Below are 20,563 nucleotides of genomic sequence, written 5' to 3' on the forward strand. Positions count from 1 at the left end.
GGAGTGCAGTGGTGCCATCTTGGCTCACCGCAACCTCTGCCTCCTGTGTTCAAGTAATTCTCCTGCCTCAGCCTCCCAAGTAGTTGGGACTATAGGTGCACACCACCACGCCCGGCTAATTTTTGTATTTTTAGTAGAGATGGAGCTTCACTATGTTGGCCAGGCTGGTCTTGAACTCCTGGCCTCAAGTGATCTGCCTGCCTTAGCCTCCCCAAGTGCTGGGATTTCAGGCGTGAGCCACTGCCCCTGGCCGGCCTGTAGGAATCTAATAATCAAATAATGGGAAGGAGAGTGGAGTAGAATCGCATTTCTATTTACTCTTTCTCTGAAGTTTTAACTATTTGATGATTTCTGGAAGTCACCTATTACAAACTCAATATTTCTGTTAACAAATAGTCTGATGCATCAGTTTATAAACACCAACATATTTATTTACTATGTGTTATCAGAAAAGCCTCACCTATCTTCCGTGTGTTCGTTGTCTAGGTGAGTACTTACCATTTATTGGGCTTGTACTCTGTGCTAAGCACTTAAAATAATTCACCTCTCACAGGCAAAATGATGCTCAAGGCACATGCTATTGTTTATATTTTCCAGATAAACGTGAGACTTCAGCTGCTAAGTAACTTATCAAAGGGTACCGAGGTAGAAAGGGTATAGTCTGAGGTTTGAACCCAAGTTTGTCTGATTCCAGAGCCTTTTCACGTTTTTTAGAGATGGGGTCTTGGGCTCTTCACAGATGCAATCATAGCGCATAATAGCCTTGAGCTCTGGACTAAAGCTATCCTCTTGCCTCAGCCTCCCAGGTAGCTGGAGCTACAAGGGCTTGCCACCATGCCTAACTCCTTTTCACTTTTTAAAGGCTGTTTTCCATAATATATTCTGAGATTGAAAAAAAAAATTCAAATTGTTAGAGTAGTACATACTCACTATAGAAAGTTTAGAAAGCAGAGAAAATTATTAAAAAGAAGAAAAATTGCCTGTAATCCTTCACCCTAGGGATTATCACTACTGAAATTTCAGTCTTTTTTCTTTCTAGGCTTAAGAAAGCTATTTATCCAAATGAGCATTGTTCCTCAAAGTTGTCCCCTTTGAGGTTTATGCATGTATTCCGACAATGTTGCCATTGCATAAAATAATTTTGGAATCCCTTTCAGAGCCAGTTTAGGAACCAGCTTTTCTCTAGACTCCCATGCACAGGTTACTTTGGTAGAAACATAGTAAAGACAGTATATCTGCTACTTGAAAACCTATCAAAATAATGCATGATATGTTTGACCATTCCTTTTTTTTTTTTTTTTTTTTTTTCCAGATATGGAGTCTTGCTCTGTCGCCCAGGCTGGAGTGCAATGGTACAATCTCGGCTCACTGCAACCTGCAGCCTCTGCCTCCCCAGTTCAAGCGATTCTCCTGCCTCAGCCTCCCAAGTAGCTGGTATTACAGGCATGTGCCACCATGCCTGGCTAATTATTGTTTTTTTTTTTTTTTTTTTTGAGTAGAGATGGGGTTTCGCCATGTTGGCCAGGCTGGTCATGAACTCCTGACCTCAGGTGATCCACCTGCCTCGGCCTCTCAGCGTGCTAGGATTGCAGGTGTGAGCCACCATGCCTGGCCCTGTTTGGCCATCCTGTGCCTTCTGAAATCGTATGCTGCAAATATTTAACCATCCTATTAAAAATGCCATCATTGAGCCAGGTGTGGTGACTCACACCTGTAATCCCACCACTTTGGGAGGCTGAGGCGGGCAGATTACTTGAGGTCAGGAGTTTGAGACCAGCCTGGCCAACATGGTGAAATCCCATCTCTACTAAAAATACAAAAATTAGCTGGGTGTGGTGATGTGCTCCTGTAATTCCAGCTACCTAAGAGGCTGAGGCAGGAAAATCACTTGAACCCAGGAGGCGGAGGTTGCAGTGCACCAAGATCGCACCATTGCACTCCAGCCTGGGTGACAGAGCGAGACTCCGTCTCAAAAAAAAGTTATCATTGCCCTCTCTTGAGTTGTAAATATCTTGTGCTGATTTCTATTGTAGCGGGGGATGGAATTTACCAAAATGCTGCTTCCTTCCATGTCAAAGATTGATGGATATTTTGGGGAATGTCTAAAAGTCTTTATTAAAAATTTAATCCATAAATGTTTAATATCTCATTTGACAACTCATGTTATTTATTACTTTGTCAACACAACAATGTTTGCCTTTTGTGGGGCATAAAGAAAATTAGAAAATTGTTTTTGTCAAAAGTGTGAAAAGTGTATTTTAAAATCAATTCCTTTTTTAATGGAAGTATTACACTTACTAAATTATTACCCTCCGAGGAGTTTTTGTGAAAGCAAATGTATCTAGGTGAGATGAACTGATCTTTATATAAAGTCAGTTGCATTTGTGTAGAAGTAAATGTTTCCCATAGAAGCAGGCACGCACACACACACGATTGCTATCAAAATAGCCATTGGTATACTTTATTGAAGTCAAGAAAGTCAATTAATTAAGTACCAGCTGAGTTCTTGTCACCTTGGTTTATTGCATACAACACTAACTTTTAGAAAACAAATCTAACTTCTATCCAAGTATCGCATTGGTTGTCTTGTTTCTGCCTTATTTTTCACAGACATTCTTACCCTCCCCATTTGCTTAGTGTGACACCCCACCCCTTCCCAGACTGCTGGGCACTTGCAACACGCGCATCCTGGATGTTAGACTGGTGCAGATTGGGACAGACCAAATGTGTGCAGTTGTCCTCAGGGCTGCATTCTTCCCTTGTCTTCTGGTTGCTAAGATTTCAAAGGATGAGAATTCTCCATGCTTATGGAGGTCATTACAAAGTGTAGGCTGTGTCCTGTGTTATATCTTTGGCACTATTCATGGTGCCTAACACTGTGTTCAGTCAATGTTTGTTGGCTAAATAAAGGGTTATATTTTTTCAAAACTGGACTGGTAGGGAGAAAAAGTCCAAAAGAAAGTCAAAGTTGTAAAGTAGAATCTCAGGGCTTAAAGCCTTTAGGTCAATCCTCTCATTTAAAGATGAAGCCCAGAGAGGTCAGCTGGCTTGGAGAAGGTCACCCAGAGAGTTGGTGCCAGAGCCAGGAACAGCATCCCGTGTCCTGAGGCCCCATCCCCTTCTTTCCAGTGCCTCCCTCGCAGTTGTTCTCCAGTCATTTTGTGGAGGTCAATCTTCTGCGTCTGGTAGGACCAGTTAGCAGAGCATTTGAATCCCCACACCGTGCTCAGCAGAGTGTTAGAGACATAGGCATTCTTAAGAAACACGTGAAGTGATGGGTGACCGCGTGAGTGAGTGATTGGTTGACTTACGACCTTAGCACCCATCTTTCCGCCTGAGTGGTCACTGGTTGAATGGTGAGTTCTTTGGGATTGTGTGTACTTTATAGGATATCTTTGGGAGAGGAGAGGATTATAACAAGAAGAACAATAGCTAACATTAAATTGGACAAAATATTTTGGTGAATAGTCCAGGCTCTGGAACTTGATTTCCAGTTACATTTTCATGAGACAGGTGATTTGACCTCTCTGGAGCCTCATTTTCTGACACCTGTAAAGTGCCAGTGATACCAGGGCCTACCTCAGAGTATTGAAGAGTTAGCCTGTGTGAAGCCCTAGAACAATGCTAGACACTTCCTAAGCAGGTAATAAATGTTAGCTATTGTTGGTGTTACTGAAATGTCACTATTATATGCTAGGCAGTCTGCTAAATGCATTGCATATGTTATATATCATCCAGTCCACAACTTTGTGAGGAAGGTACTATTATTATCCCCATCTTACAGTTGAATAAACTGAGGCACAGAGAGGTTACTCCACCTACCCAGAGTCACATAGCTATTAAGTCATGGGTGAGTAGGAATTCCCTGTCTGCTTGACTTCAGATCCTGTGCTTGGGTTTTGAGTATGATGGGAAATGGGTGGTGGGGCTACTAATTTGAGACCTGCCTGACTTCTCAAATTTCCATTTTTCCTAGAGCACTTCAGAACCCAGGCTGCTTTCAGGAACATTGCTGTGGATTCCCAGGTGAGTAGAGATGGCCCTTCCCTCTCTGTGACCTCCTACTGCTGCCATGGCCAGCTGTCCCTACACCTGCAGCTGATTCCTGGGAGCCTTGTCACAGCCTTTGGCAGCCTCTGCTGCCTCTCAGGGCTCAACACCAGAGTTCTCTTTTAGAGTGTGTTGACTGAAGTTACTCCTGATAGGGCAGTGGGGTCTGGTGGATGTAAGTCAGACCCCACCCACATCCCCCTTCCCCACCTGCCTTGCCACATCTGTGGATCTTTAGAGTAGTTTCATGCATATGAAATACTTTGAAGGACCACAAAAAAATAGGGCTTTTAAAGACATTCTTGTGATTTAGAGAGTGGTGGGCTCTGGAGCCAGACTGCGTGGCTTTCCCTCCTCACAGTGATAACCACTTTTGCTCTTGTTGTCCTTCTTGTTGAGGAATGAGCTCCTGTGATTGCAGAAGTCTGACTTGGAATTGACAGTGCTCAGTCTGCATTGAGTGGGAGTAGGACGCAGACTCATGAGACAGACAGCCTGGCTCTGTGTCCTGCCTCTGCTGCCTAATAATCGTGCATTCTTTGCATGTCACTTACTTTTCTGAGCCTCAGTTTCCTCTTCTCTAAGATGAGGATAATTATACCTATCTTGCAGAATTGTCAAGATGTTTTCAAGCTCATGTATGCAAGGCAAACTTACACAAAATTGATATTCAATAAAACGGTAACTGTTATTGTTAATCAGTATTGGTATTTGAATAGGGATATCAAAAGTATTTGCTGAACAGAAAGCATGTTGTTTTAGGTCCATATTTTCCCTGAAAGTATTTTTATTATTATCATTTTTAAAATTTTTCCTTCCAGTGGTCTTATTTAAATTAATTTACTTAACAAGCCATATATTCCTTGTGGGAAAATCATCCTTGGTCCAGACCCTGTTAAATGATCATAAATTCCAAACTGAAATAGTCCAAATTAATGAGGTCTTATTGCCTCCTGGATATTTCCATTAATGTTTAATATAAACTTGATTCTTTTTCCATAAATGGAAAACTTTAGTGGTAAGATGATTGTAACTTTTTGAAAAGAGCCATAAGTATTAGTGGGAGTTGGTTGTTTTCCATGAATAGAATTGAATATTTTGCTTCCTCATATTTGAATCACAATGAAAGCACTTTCAGTTGTTCAAAGAGAATTAATATAGAAACAACTGGTTGATTTTCTGTCTCTCTGTCTCCATACACATGTCTGCATGCACAGGCGCACACACTGCATAGTTTTCCTTTGGTTAGGCAGCTGAAGAGTTACTATGTAAATCCTGGCAGCCTTCTACCCATCAGACAAGCAAGGGCACAATCAATCCCTGTTTTCTTGAAACGTATACCAAATAATCAGAAACTCTGATTATTCTGCTGGAAGGCAACAGCTTGATGGAAAGATGTACCAATTGAAAACAATTCTGGGCCGGGCGCGGTGGCTCAAGCCTGTAATCCCAGCACTTTGGGAGGCTGAGACGGGCGGATCACGAGTTCAGGAGATCGAGACCATCCTGGCTAACACGGTGAAACCCCGTCTCTACTAAAATACAAAAAAAATTAGCCGGGCGAGGTGGCGGGCGCCTGTACTCCCAGCTACTTGGGAGGCTGAGGCAGGAGAATGGCGTGAACCCGGGAGGCGGGGCTTGCAGTGACCTGAGATCCGGCCATTGCACTCCAGTCGGGGCAACAGAGCTAGACTCCGTCTCAAAAAAAAAAAAAAAAAAAGAAAGAAAACAATTCTGATCATATTTTTGTCAGGAGAATGAGATGCCTCCAGCTGCCTGTCACTAATCATATTAGAGGTGGAAAGCAGGAATGTTTTACCCTGCAAAAGATTACTCTAATCATGTGTTGGAACACTACTTGTACTGGCTGCTTATCCCAGAACAGTGACATTAGACATCCTGTAACTGGTCCTGCCAGTTGGTAGTAGTCTAAACCATATGCCACATGAGCACACTTTAGGAATTTTCTAATTACAGCTCAAAGGCTTTACTTTTATCTTTTCATGCTTGTACTGCAGACATCACTGATTGAAAATGATTTCTCCCTCAGCATAATCCTATTGCCAGCAGTTATGAAAGACTAGGAAGATGGTAAATGAAGCCCACAATAACTGAAGAGGTGTCCGAATTCAATTAGGAAGAGGCCTGTCCCATGTGGACACATAAGTCATATAAATCCATTTTAATTGTGAACTGTGATACTTATCTGGTCATGTTTATTTTGGATGCAAGTGCCAAAGCTGGATTTAGACCAGAATTCCAGATCTTCAAGTTCTAATGACTAATTTGGGTATCCACCGAATCCCTTAATTCATTTCTTAATTTGTTCTCCCAGAATTAGAGAGTTGCTTGGTTACAATCATTTTCACAAATTTCTCATAGATCGAAATAAATGTACAGAGATGTTTTTCCCCCTAGGATTCACACATTTTGCTCTGATCTCAAGTAACTATTCTTGTTGTTATCAAAATAACAATAACAATGCTGACAATAACAACAAAACTAACATTTTGCAAGGCAGTGTAGGGAATATAGACCGTGGCTCCAGGAGGAATAATTTTGAGTCCCAACTCAGCTACTTACAGCAGTGGGACCTTGGTCAAGTTAGTCCCCCTCTCTGTGCCTCAGTTTCTTCTTGTAAAATGGGACAAATGAGAGTATTCACCTCATTGGGTTGTTTTGATGATTAAACAAGCCCATATATGTAAAGTATAGGTAGGTTGATATGTTGAAAGTGCTGGCACAATAAAAAGTGTTAGTTATTGTGTTGTTATTGGGAAGACAATGGTGGACCAGAGGCAGATTTTGCTTGTAGCACAGTATTGTCATCTAAGTATGTCCCATTTCTACAGTCCACTTGGAGAACACTTATGATGGTCTGAATTTTGAATTAATCTCTATTGTTTGTGCTTGTACTCCTTAGTTTGGCTACAAAAATATCATTTTTTGGCTTTCCAGGCTTGATCAGTATTAACTTGGAACCCTTTTGGTGCAAAATTGCTTTAAAATTTGAATGAACATTTTGTTCTCCGGTATGCACAATATTAGCCTTCATTAAGAGGAAAAATTTTATTATAATATGTAAAATGTGCGTGTGTGTGAGAGAGAGAGGGAGAGGGAAAGGGAGAGACAGAAAGGAAAGAGAGATTTGGAAGAATCAGCTTTAGTAAGTTCACTGGAAATTTTCAAGCTCTTTTTTTTTTTTTTTTTTTTTTTGAGACAGGGTATCACTCTGTCACCTGGGTTGGAGCGCAGTGGCGCCAACACGGCTCACTAAAGTTCAACCTCCTGGGCTAACACAATTCTCTTGCCTGAGCCTCTGGTGTAGCTGGGACCACAGGTGCATGCCACCACAACTGGCTAATTTTTTTGTTTTTTATAGAGATGGGGGTGTCTCACTTTGTTGCCCAAGGTGGTCTCAAACTGCTGGGCTTAAGTGATCCTCCCACCCTGGCCTCCCACAGTGGTGGGATTACAGGTGTGAGCCACCATGCCTGGCCCAAACTATTTTTTAATACAGTAAAATGCATTTATTGTCATGGCTTAGATTTAGTGATTGTGTAGGAGTGAAAGTCTACTAAGAGATAAATCTAGTAATTTAATGAACTTTCTTCATAGCTTCATAAGAGTTAATTACAATTTCTTAATTCATTGCCAAAAGAATGAATTGCTGGAATTCTTTAGGTTTTTTTTTTAAACTAAGTTAACTGCCTGTGTGTGTCTGTGTGTGTGTGTATGTATATATCTATGTATTCTAGAGAAATATATACTTATATGCATCCAGAGACATGTGTAAAATATTCTGTATCAGTAGGAGAATAGATGAATAAATTGTGGTATAATTCTATGCAGCTAGACTACTATACCGCAGTAAAGAAATGAACTAGAGCTATACACAATAATGTATCCCACAGACATCATGTTGAAAGACAGAAGATATGGGGTGGGTTTGATAGTTCATGCCTGTAATACCAGCCCTTTGGGAGGCCAAGGCTGGGGGGTTGTTTGAGCCCAGGAATTCAAGACCAGCCTGGGCAATATGGTGTGAATCCCTTTTCTACAAAAAATACAAAAAAAAAAACCTTAGCTGGGTGTGGTGGTGTGTGTCTGTAGTCCCAGCTATTCGGGAGGCTGAGGTGGGAGGATCAAGTGAGCCCAGGAAGGGAAGGCTGCAGTGAGCCATGATTACACCACTGCACTCCAGTCTGGGTGACAGGGCAAGACGCTGTCTTAAAAAAAAAAAAAAAGAGAGAGAGAAAAGACACATGATTACATAACAGTCTTATTAAAAAACAGACAAAACTAAACTCTTTTGCTAAGGTGTGTATATTCAAGTGACTGAAACATTAAAGAAAAGCAAGGAACTTATTACTGAAAGAATCAGATACCAAGATAGTGCTTACCTCTAAGAGAGGAAAGAGAAAGGACCCGGAGGGCTTCCAAGGGCGCTGGCAATATTGTGTGCTTTGATGGGGCTGGTAGTGACGTGGGCAAAATAAATGAATTTTTAAATCTACTTTTCTGTTAATGAGTTATAGCAATAATTTAAAAAGTTTAGAAGATAAACAAAGCAACTATCTCTTTGGCCTGGCTTAGTTCACACCTTGTCCTGCCTGGTTTTAGGTCTAGAGATTTCTATGATTATAACTGGCTCTTAGAAGTAAATGACTGCATCATTGCATGGGAAAGTGGTCTCCAAAGTGAGATATGAACCCCAGGGAGCACTTGAGAAGATTAATTTGGGTGGGAAAAGAAATTGATTAGGACTTGCATTTACATTCATTTTGTTATCATGAAACATTATGGTAACTGATGGCAACTGTATTGACATTGGCACTGGCCTTGAGTCCACATATCTGGTGGTTAGGTATTGCCTGGGGCATAGGCGAGGTCTCCTGAGCAAAGAATGGGAGTGCCCAGCTCAGGGGCTTCCCAGTGGCTTCCCTACTGTCCCATCTGTCTTGGTTATATTGTGAAATATATTGTGCCGAGTTAACTGGATTTACAAATTCTATATTTTAGTTTTAACAAAACCTCACAAACTAGCAGAATTTTTAAAAGATTCTGGAAATAATTCTTGTAAGTTGAAGACAATTTTAATATTGCAAGCAAGAAAAGAATGGCAAAGCTTTGCATGAACTCTTTGTGAGCCACATTATGAGTTAATGACAGTGACCATTGAATCAAATCTGGCAAGAAGCTGGCCACCAAAATTTTGTGGTGTCTGGAAAACTAAGGTATTTATATTCACTGTGTTTAATCATGAACTTCGTCCTGTATGTATTGCCTTGAGATACTATGATTAGCAAATATTGTATCCATTCTGTCATTCTTTTTCCATGTTTTGTAAGGTATACAACATATTGATACAATAATACATGTATATGAATTGTAAAAAAAAAAAAAACAGACACATACAAAACATGTGAATTGAAAATAACTTGGATACTACTGTCATGTAGTTCAAAGGCTACTTACTGCTCATCGCTAAAATGTGTGGAAGAGTCTGCATACCACAATCACAGGCAGGTCATCATACCATTGAAAGACCTTAATTTTTTTTCTTTTGTGAACCTATTAAAGTGTATTTGATTGTATCACAGCCATTTCTAAAAAAGATGTGTACTGCTGTTCCTCATACCAAATGTGTATCCGATACATAACACTTGTTCTACCAGGACTTAAGTAATTACTTATAATATTTCAAGGATGGAAATGATTCAAATGTTCATATGTCTGAAAAGCCGATGAATAACTCCCGAAACAAGTTAAACGATTCTTTCAGTATTGCCCCTGCAAGTTCTAAATGTTAGTGTATTGTCCCCTTTGGATCATTTATTTTAAAGCTGTGAAGAGTGTTGATTCCTTGTTTTTCAAGCACATATACATATGAAACAACTAAATTTCATATTGTTCATACTCAGTGAAATTTTCTTTCTGTTAAAAGAAAATGTCTTTCTTAGAGAAAGCAGACCGCTGAAGAGACAGATATGGTAATAACGATCATTAGTTTACTTAGCCTTGGTTTTCCACAGTGTTGAGTTATAATGTAATCCATAGTTCATCTTTTTAACCAGCTCTTAATACATTATCAACCCAGTGCCTCACACTGTTTACAAGGATGATTTATTATTCATCAGATTTTAAGTACTAATCCATGAAATGTTAAACTTCTATTGGCAGCCACTGCAGGAAGGTTTGCAGGTGTCCTGACTAATGCTTTGAAAGACGAGCATTAGCAGTAAATCACAGCATACAAAATTTTTTAATAAAGTAATGGAAAGGATTTTGCATTCTGGGTCCTCTAAGCTTTGGTATTTGGAAGTTAGTTATGTGGGAAATTAAAGGGGTAAAACATTCTCGGGCTTTAACCCTTGAACTCTGGGCCAGCCATAGTCAATAGCAAAAGCATCTTTGTAGCTTTGTTCTCCTAACCCTGAGATTTCTTGGCTATGGGAACTGACAGAGTGCCAAGTATAGGCCTAATTGCATTCCTGGTTACTGAGAAAAAAAAATCTCAAAGGAATTTTCCTTTTCTTTCAAAGGGGTACCTGGGCATTTTCTGGGATAGCAAAATTGTTTATAAGATGTTTGCAAAACATTCTGAAACTTGAAGAGGGCTCTGACAGCCAGTTGAAAGGCATGTGTGGCTTACCTAGAGCAGTGGAGAGTTAGGGAGATGCAATTTAAAATGTGAGAGAGATGTGACTTTGTCCTCTAAGAGCTCGCTTGCTCCCTGATGCACAAGCTGATGGCCTCTCTTCTTTTTCTTTCTCTATGTTCTGCTCAAAGATTTAGCAAGATATTACATAAGATATTCAACTAGCTCCATAATAGACTGCCAGCTGTCTAGGTTCTGCTGTGTTCACCAGTATTCCCTGTGCTGTGTCCACTGCCTAATACATAAGACATACTCAATTAGTATTTGTTGAATGAACATATATACTCAGGTATTTTCTTCTATGATCTATATATTGGTGATTAATTTATTGAACCAGATATACTCTGAAACAAATTAACTATTTTTGTTGTTTTTTGAGATGGGGTCTCACTCAGTTGCTCAGGCTGGAGCGTAGCAGTCCAATAATGGCTCACTGCAGCCTCAACCTCCTGGGCTCAGGTGAGCCTCCCACCTCAGCCTTCAGAGTAGCTGGGAATACAGGTGTGTGCCACCACTTCTGGCTAATTTTTGTATTTTTTGTAGAAACGGAGTTTCACCATGTTGCCGAGGCTGGTATTGAACGCCTGGGCTCAAGCAATCCACCCACCTCGGCCTCCCAAAGTATTAGGGTTGCAGGTGTGAGCCACCGTGCCCAGCCCCAGGTTAACTCTAATCAAGGAATCAGTAGCTAATTTTAGTAGATTGAGATCTTCTAATATATGGAGTTTATATTGTAGTGGGAGGGCCAGACAATGAGGAAACATGTAATCAAGTGAATAAACCCAATAGTTATAGCGCGTGATGAGAGCTGCAGAAAACCTGAATAAGGCAAGTGCTGTGATGTAGAGTGAGGGCTTGGAGAAACCAAAGCCTGGAACAACCTGAAAGCCCAGTGGTACAGAAGGAATTGATACAACCTTCCCAAAGGCTTAATTTACTCCAGTAGTTAGCATGTACAATGAAAAGATTCATCTTATCGCAGCTTTTCTTAATGAAAATAGTTGTGCCGAGTTCTTACCATACTAAGAATGTCAGTCTACTTTATAGAATTTTGTTTTTAACACATCAGTTGGTTAGCACCAGTGCGAAGGCCAAGGGGTTACCTCTCCACTTCACTTCCCTTCTTCTCCAAGCTGCACTTCTCTCTCAAAGCCAGGCAGCTGTCTCCCAAATGTGCACTGTCAGTCGCTTCGGAAACCAGATGACCAAAAGAGGGTGGATCAGCACAAATTTCTCATCAAAGCTGAAGGAAAGAAAGAGAAAGAACCTCAAAGCCAATGCCCTGCTGACTGTGGGTCAGAAGTGTTATCTTTGTATCTCAAGGACAGAAGGCTTAACAAAGATTTGGGTACAAAGTACACATCATCCTTCAGGCATGCTGAACGATGTCAGCCAGAAAGCTGTTCCTTAGGGTTTACAATTTCCCCTTTCTCCTAAATTAAAAAATGCTAATGTGAACTGTTGACTCTCAACAACACATGTTATTATTGTATATAGGGCAAAGAGTAAATAAGACACTTGCCTCATGAAATAACAGTTCATTTTAACTCAGCAAGCTGGAAGTAATTTTAGCTTTTTTTTTTTTCTTTTTTTAATGCTTCTATATGGAAGTAGGCCACAATCATTTTTATTCCACTATTCTTTATAACCCTATAGCGTGCTTCCTGTTTATGCTTTTAAGACCTGTTTTTAAAGACCCTTAAGGGATATCCTTTAATACATTCCTTTTGAAAATAATTATTCATCTATAGTACCCCCTTACAATGTCTGAAGGTTTGAAAATATAGGAACTTCTTAATGAGATGTGTTTAATGGTCTATGCAGAGTATTGAAATGTTTACACCTGGTTTAGTTAACATAAATTATATTTAATTGGTCATTCTGGAAAATAAGTAGATATTTTAGAATAGATTCAGTACGTAAAATCCACCCTTTGCTTTTTATGTATAGTATCCATAGATAAATTCAATGCATGTATTTATGGATTTAAAAACATGCTTGCAATAACATAAAGTCAGTTCTTAGGGACTTTTAGAAATAATACAAGGAACATGTCTTGTCGGAGCAAGCAGAAAACATCCATGTGGGCCAGAAGATCTTTATAATTTTTTACAAAGTTTAAAGTGCAATACAAATGTAATTATGTTACTGTTACTTTTTAACGTTTGTGACATGAAGAACTTCTGGGTTGAATGACAGTCCATAATTTGTTGTTCAAATGCCGATTATGTTCCTGTTTAGAGTGAGATTTCCTTTTTCACATGTAACCCTTGTGTCGGGGGTGCCCTGAGTTCCTTAGATGAGATCGTTCACACCGCAGTTGACTTTTCAACTCTCCAGATGACACTTGTGCCTCCACGTGATCCTTCACCTGATGCTTTAGCTGGAAGTCTCATTTATAGAAAGAAACCTCGACCCACATCACATCTGCAATCTAAGAGCCTCACTGTGGCCATCTCCCCAGTTTTGCCCATGCACTAGAAAAGGGCTGAGCAATCGCTCATCCTTGGTATTGGGTGGCCTCTGTTATGGTCCTCTGACGTATGCTGTGCTCGCAGAGTTTCTCTGCCCTGCACTCTTTACTCTTGCTGCTTTGGTGTCTTCTTGTGGCTGCTATGTGTTTTGTAGTTATCCTGGCCACCAGCAGTTTTTTCTGCAGATCCTCTGTCCTGCTGGGTATCTCTATTCCTTCCTGTTCCCCCAACAACACATTCTCTGCACTTCAGCTTCTTTTGTTTGCCCTCAATGCTACAAGAAACCAGAAATAAGAAAGCGTATCTTGGTAATATTCCTCTGCCGATTTTCCACTGCCCTCTTCCCTGGATGAAATTGCTCTTTTCCACAGCATTCTAGTGTTGCCAGCTGCATCTTTGTTCTCTGCTCTTTCAGAGTGCTCACATGGAGGGGGTGCAGCGGGAGGTGGGGAGGGCTGTGGGGAGGCACGGCCCTTTCTGCTCAGAGTGGTCCTCCAGAGAAGTGCCACATTGTCCGGATTGAGGACCTGACCATGGGAAACAGACTTCCTGACAGTCACCATGGGTTACACAAATATTACTTCCATTTAGCTTGACCTTTCATTGTGCTCGAAAAATGACTGAAAATACTTAAATCATGTATAGTATTTTTCTGGAAACAAAAATAAATGGGGTTCTTTTCAGAAGGCACTCTTGAACTTTTGCCCTTGCTCTTCCTTTTTGAGCCATTTTATCCAATTCAATGTTTTCTTTTATCATGCATTTTGCTTTTGTGAGAAACAGTCAGCTAATGTCTCTGCTGATAAAATTATGAATCACAGAAGCAATGTAACTGTTAAAGATAAGGATAGCTCTTGTGGCCCTAAAGTACTTAGCTCTGGGAATTCAGTTTTACTAACATTTCTTAAGTGCTTACTCTGTATGTGCACATATGTGTCACTGGCAGACCGACTTCTTAATTCTAAAACTGCTTTAATGCATTATCCCAACCAATTCTCACAACAGCCCTGCGAGGTGGCTAATGTTATCATTTATCTGTGTTTTATGGATGAACACACGGAGGCACAGTAAAGCTAAGTAATTTCCTCAAGGTCACACGATTAACCCTGGGCAGGGCCTGGATTTGAACCTAGGCAGTCTGACTTCAGCACCTATGTTCTTAACCACTGAACTAAACTCAATGACTCAAATACATCATAGAACCTCTGAGAACCTAAGTTTCCTCATCTCCAAAATGGGAATAGTAACACTTACCTGACTAAATTGTGAGGATCAAATAAAATAATTACTTGAGAGGATGCACTTAATTGTGATGTGCTCAAGCATAAGGTTGAAGTCTGGGGGAAATGTTGATATGGTGTTTTCTGTTAGGAGTCTCATTGGTGAATTTGTCCTTTGCTGCTTGGATATTCTGCTGGTTCAGATGAAAAACTGTGTTTTTCTTAAGGCTGTTTTGAAACCACAGGAAGATGTCAGGTTTCACAATGAAAGTGATCCTTTCTTTCCAAAACAGTGGCATTTGGAAGCATTTAGAGGATAGGCAAAATTAACCGTAATTTTTTAAATATTTATTTATTTATTTATTTATTCATTTATTTATTTTGAGACAGAGTCTCACTCTGTCGCCCAGGCTGGAGTGCAGTGGTATGATCTCAGCTCACTGCAACCTCCGCCTCCCGGGTTCAAGTAATTCTCCTGCCTCAGCCTCCTGAGTAGCTGGGACTATGGGCACCTGCCACCATGCCTGGCTAATTTTTTTGTATTTTTAGTAGAGACCGGGTTTCGCTGTGTTAGCCGGGATGGTCTCGATCTCCTGATCGAGATCCGCCTGCCTCAGCCTCCCAAAGTGCTGGGATTACAGGCGTGAGCCACTGTGCCCAGCCAACTATAACATTTTTAATATGCCAAGTAAGTTCAATATCTGTTTTCCTTTTACTCTAATCTCCCTTTGATATAGCACTTGACACTCCCTCCCTTTTTTCTAAATCATGCAAAGTAAGTTTTCTTTCCAGTGTCTATCTACCATGTATCATGGACTTATCACTAACTATCACTCAATGTGTAATACTGCACCTGGGACCATGTCTTGTACTGCCAGCACAGGGCCCTGAAACACAAGAGATACTGGGCAAGGTGTAGGCCAATGGAAGACAGATGGAAAACAAGTCCAAAGATAAAGACTCAGAAAGGCTGCAGACCAAAATGACTGTGCTTCAAAATGTGGGACAGGAGACCAGAGCTGCGGAAGAATCCGCGGGATGGTATTGGAAGAGGACCTGGAAACAAAATGGAAGAGGACGCTGAGAAAGGCAAGCTTAACAGGAGGCTGGTTGTTCTCTTGCAGCTGCTTTACAGGGGAGTGAAGCCTTCCTCTTCCGTCTGATGCTGGGCCTGCCTTCCTTGCTGTGCAGCTCCTCTGTGTCTGTGGGGCTGGTACCTTCATTTCCATTATGTTCACACAAGTCAGGATGTTGGGGAGCTGAGCCCTTACAGTCCCATGGGGGAAGTGAAGAGCCAAAGGCCTGACTTTCTGTGATTCTTTGGAGGTTTTAGGCACCCTAGAAATTTGAGTTTTTCCTGGTGTTTTCTGGGACTGGTATTACATACCCAGGGTCACCCTGTTTGGGGGCTCTTCCAAGGAGAGTTTGTGATCATAATGAGTTATATTTTCCTCCTTTCTGGATAAGAACAATATCCTTGCCATTCAGTCTCCAAATATAGCGGTTATGATAGAAAAATATCCTTATGTTAGGAAAGAAGTTGGCAGTCTCACCGAGGCAGAAATGTCCAATTTAGAAAACACATGTAAAAGGAAAAGCTGCTATAAGTCCTTTGTGGAATCAGGTGGAATATAAATGAATAAATAAAAAAATTTCAAATAAAATGTGAAAAAATTTCAAATAAAATTTCAATAAAATACATTCTTCTTTCTCTCTTTAAGGTACTTGTTGATTTTGCCTAAACTTCAAATGTAATTTTTTTGTCACTTCATTAAAATGTCAGACTTCAAACTGATCTGGCATCTAATTGGGAGAATAACTTGGATGGAGATTTTTAGCTGGTGCATGTAATCAGCACTACAATAACGTTGTCAGGGACTGAGCATTTAGAATGTTTTTAAGAATGTTGGTAAGTGTATAAGAAAAGTACTTAACACAGGGGAGGGAGAAAAGGCATCAGGTCCCAAAGGAAGAGCCAAATGGAATGTATGTCAGTCTTGGCTGGAAGTATATAAATAGGGAGTATGTAGTATAAAATCACCTAATTGATTAAGGTGTCTGTAGTAAACATTCTAGGCTTAGTGCCTGGAAGATGACATAATCTGTAAAACAAACCCCCACGACACGAGTTTACCTATGTAACAAACCTGGACGTGTACCTCAAATCTAAAATAAAAAAACTATGGATTCTTTCCTGCTTATTATGAAAGCAGTGTATGTTCAGAGTAGGAAAATTAGAAGACATAGATAAAACAGAAGAATGCCCCAAATCTTCCCACCCAGAGAACCACTTTAAAAACTCTTAAATACATTTCCAGAATATTTGTCAGAATTATGGATACAAGCACATCTCTCGTACTTTACCAACCCAAGGGTGCCTGTTCAGTTTCTCTTCATGTAGTACTAAGCTGATCATAACACTTGATAGGCAAGTAAGTCAAGTAAATTGAAGTATATGATGCCCTTTCTAGAGGGCAGTTTGTCACTATGCTTGTTTTTAATCCTTTAAAATATATTTACTGTTTTATTTCTAGGAATTTGTGCTAGGGAAATAATTAAAGATATGTGGAAAGGTTTTAGCCACCAAGATGTTCATTACATCATTGTTTATAATATGGTAAACAGGAAATTACTTCAATTACAGATTAAATATATTCTGTATGTGATGTCACAGTCATACAATAAAATACTGTTCAGCCACAGTAGATGCTGTTGTTGATAAATATTGATAATGAAAAGATGTTTATGATACATTGTTAGCTAATAAAATGTCAACAAAAGCCAAGTATGCAATGTGATCATATTTTCGTTAATATATGTATGTATTCTTAGAAAATATTCTGGAAATGTATTTAAGAGTTTTTAAAGTGGTTCTCTGGGTGGGAAGATTTGGGGCATTCTTCTGTTTTATCTATGTCTTTTAATTTTCCTACTCTGAACATATACTGCTTTCATAATAAGCAGGAAAGAATCCATAGAGGTTATGTTTTAAAAAATTTTAGATTTGAAGGTACATGTCCAGGTTTGTTGCATAGGTAAACTCATGTCGTGGGAGTTTGTTTTACAGATTATGTCATCTTCCAGGTACTAAGCATAGTACTCATTAGTTATTTTTTCTGATCCTTTCCCTCCTTCCACCCTCTACACTCAAGTAGGCCCTAATGTCTGTTGTTCTCTCTGTGTCCATGACTTCTCATAATTTAGCTCCCACTTACAAGTGAGAACATGCAATATTTTTATTTTTCTGTTCCTATGTTTGTTTGCTAAGGATAATGGCCTCCAGCTCCATCCACATTTACACAAAGGACATGATTTTGTTCTTTTTTATGGCTGCATAGTATTCCATGGTGTATATGTACCACATTGTCTTTATCAGGTCTGTCATTGATGGGCATTTAGGCTGATTCCATGTCTTTGCTATTGTGAATAGTGCTGCAGTGAACAATTGTGTGCATGTCTTTATGGTAGAATGATTTATATTCCTTTGAGTATATATCCTGTAATAGGGTTGCTCGGTCAAATGGTAATTCTGTTTTTAGCTCTTTGAGGAATTGCACACTGCTTTCCACAATGGTTGAACTCATTTACACTCCCACCAACAGTGTATACATGTTCTTTTTCTCTGCAACTTTGCCAGGATCTATTATTCTGTTATTTTTTGACTTTTTAGTAATAGGCATTCTGACTGATGTGAGATGGTATCTCATTGTGGTTTTGATTTGCATTTCTGTAATAACCAGTGATATTGAGCTTTGTTGGCAGGTATGTCTCCTTTTGAGAAGTGTCTGTTCATATCCTTTGCCCACTTTTTGATGGGGCTGTTTGTTTTTTTCCTGTAAATTCGTTTAAGTACCATATAGATGCTGGATACTAGACCTTTGTCAGATGCATAGTTTGCAAATATTTTCTCCCATTCTTTAGGTTGTCTGTTTGCTCTGTTGATTGATGGCTTCTTTTGCTGTGCAGAAACTCTTTAAGTTTAATTAGATACCATTTGTCAGTTTTTGCTTTTGTTGCGATTGCTTTTGGCATCTTCATCATGAAATCTTTGCCCATCCCTACGTCCATAAGAGGATTGCCTAGGTTGTCTTTCAGGAGTTTTTATAGTTTTGGGTTTTACATTTAAGTCTAATCCATCTTGAGTTGATTTTTATATATGGTGTAAGAAAGTGGTCCACTTTCGATCTTCTGCATATGGCTAGCCAGTTATTCCAGCAACAAAGGTTATTTTAATTGAGAAAAGGAAAATATTTAGGTCAAACCTTATGAAAGTGACTGACTCTGGATAAATGAGAGACTTCATATGAGGCATTTTGGCTGTATTTGTTTGTAAACATATTTCAGCTGAACATGTGTGCTGTGATTTTGAGAACACTAACTACTCTTTAGTCCATTTGGTTTAGCAGAGATTATTAGCTTTCTTCCTAGACTGCCCTGCAAAATGAAGGAACTCAATTTATTAGGCCAGCTCTGGGGTTTCTTCCTACTCCCAAATCCCAGGTCTACACTTTCTAGGTTTACCCAGATAAACTGCTGAGTGGGGATTCCCTGCATTTCTCCTATTTACTAGCTGCCAAGTGATGATAATGTATTATTAAGAAGGATTCATTGTATCATTTGTAGTACACTCAAAGTAACCTACTCTGAAATACTATCCTTGATCTTTTGCTCCTTTGAAGAAAGACCTTCAGAAGACCTAGTTTTTGTATCACTTGTTGATTACTCTAGTTTTTAACTTTTTTGGAGCGCTTATGGTGAGGGTTACATAGCTGAGAGCTGCTCAGTGTTTCAGGAGAACTTCAGCTGTAGGTGGGAAGCAGTTGAAGCAAACTGTAACAAAGAAGTCACTTCCATCAGAAAATAAAATTCCCACCAGCTGTTAAACCCCTGACAACCACTCAGCCTCTTCCTTTTGTATCCAGGAGGCCTCTGTCTGTCTGCAAACTCTGGACCTGGTTTAGTTCAGTGAGGCAAGATGTCATATATTTTTCCTCGTTAATCACCCTTGGCAGATGTCATAGTATTACAACCACTCTCTCCTTCCTTTAAAAATATAATTTCAGAATGACTTCACAATAAATGTAGAGGTAAATTAGCAGTAACATCTGGCAGACTGACTTCCTAATTCCATGACTTCTGAATGGATGTTAGTGGAAAGAGTATTACAGCTCCACGAGGTAGGAAACCCATATTTTGATCCTGGCTTTGCTGTGAACTTCTTGGGGAACATTAGAAAGATGGCCTAGTTTTTTTAGGTCCAAGTTTTTCTCCTCAGGAAAGTGAAAGAGTTGAATGTGGTTGTTTTCAACCTTCCTCTCAGTTCTGAAGTTGTGTGACTATGATCTATAAAGGTCATTTATTGTTGCCTTCATAACTCAAGACCAAAGGCACAGTGTCTGTTAGCACTCCATTTCTGTGACTCCCCTGCCACTTATTTCTCTTGGTCCAATAAACCATTGTTTTTTGTTTATCTTCCTTTTCTCATAAAACACTAAATAATTTCAGAGAGAATCTCATTTTGGCATTCTTTATATCCTCTAACGTATGATGTGTCTTTGTGACTACTGAAAAAAATTCTTAAAAGCAGCTACTTCCATTATTCTCTAGTTTTTAAAGCTATCCCTGGAGAACTAAATGTCAATTCAAAGATTCCTACATTTGTTATCATTTCTAACCTAACCTGTAGAAGTCTAAGGCATAGTTTGAAACCGAAGGATTCTTGCCTGGAGACAGGGGGCTCATAAATATGTAGCTTGATTTTTTCCTATAATGTAAGAAGAAATTAGGATTTTTAACAACATTTTTTCAGTATCTAAGTTGAATATGCAAAATTGGGCTGATGTCCATGCTTGCAGATCCTGCATTTTTAATAGTAGTTACATTATTTTTCAATTGAGTAATAATTTTCAACGAAGCTACTGCAAAATAACAGGTTGTTGCCTAATGAAAGATTTTACAAACCAAAGACTCGTGTGTTTTAATTCTATCTCTAATTTAGACTCTGAAATATGCCATTCTTCTTTTATGTATGTCAGATAGTTGTCTGTTTTCTATGCTGAGCATGGAAAATGCAACCCAAGTGGGCCGCAGAAGAGGGCACTAATTTCCTACCCAGTACCCATTCTTTTCTTCTTCCTTAGTGACACACTCTGATTTTA

General features: G+C 39.6%; 1 protein-coding gene across 27 annotated transcripts in view; it reads left to right on the plus strand.

Annotated features, from left to right (window-relative positions):
* The window catches only part of SPATS2L (spermatogenesis associated serine rich 2 like), a 171,875-nt gene that overhangs the window by 19,380 nt on the left and 131,932 nt on the right, over nt 1-20,563 (plus strand). For all 27 annotated transcript variants that reach the window (XM_077956287.1, XM_077956299.1, XM_077956304.1 and 24 more), the window contains 1 exon segment: nt 3,977-4,026. Coding sequence is in view for 4 of the 27 variants with exons in the window: in XM_077956286.1 (XP_077812412.1) it covers nt 3,977-4,026 (50 nt within the window). In the remaining 23 variants the exon portion in view is untranslated.

The sequence above is a fragment of the Macaca mulatta genome, chromosome 12 (genome assembly GCF_049350105.2).
Source record: "Macaca mulatta isolate MMU2019108-1 chromosome 12, T2T-MMU8v2.0, whole genome shotgun sequence".
In the NCBI taxonomy this organism is placed as follows: domain Eukaryota; kingdom Metazoa; phylum Chordata; class Mammalia; order Primates; family Cercopithecidae; genus Macaca; species Macaca mulatta.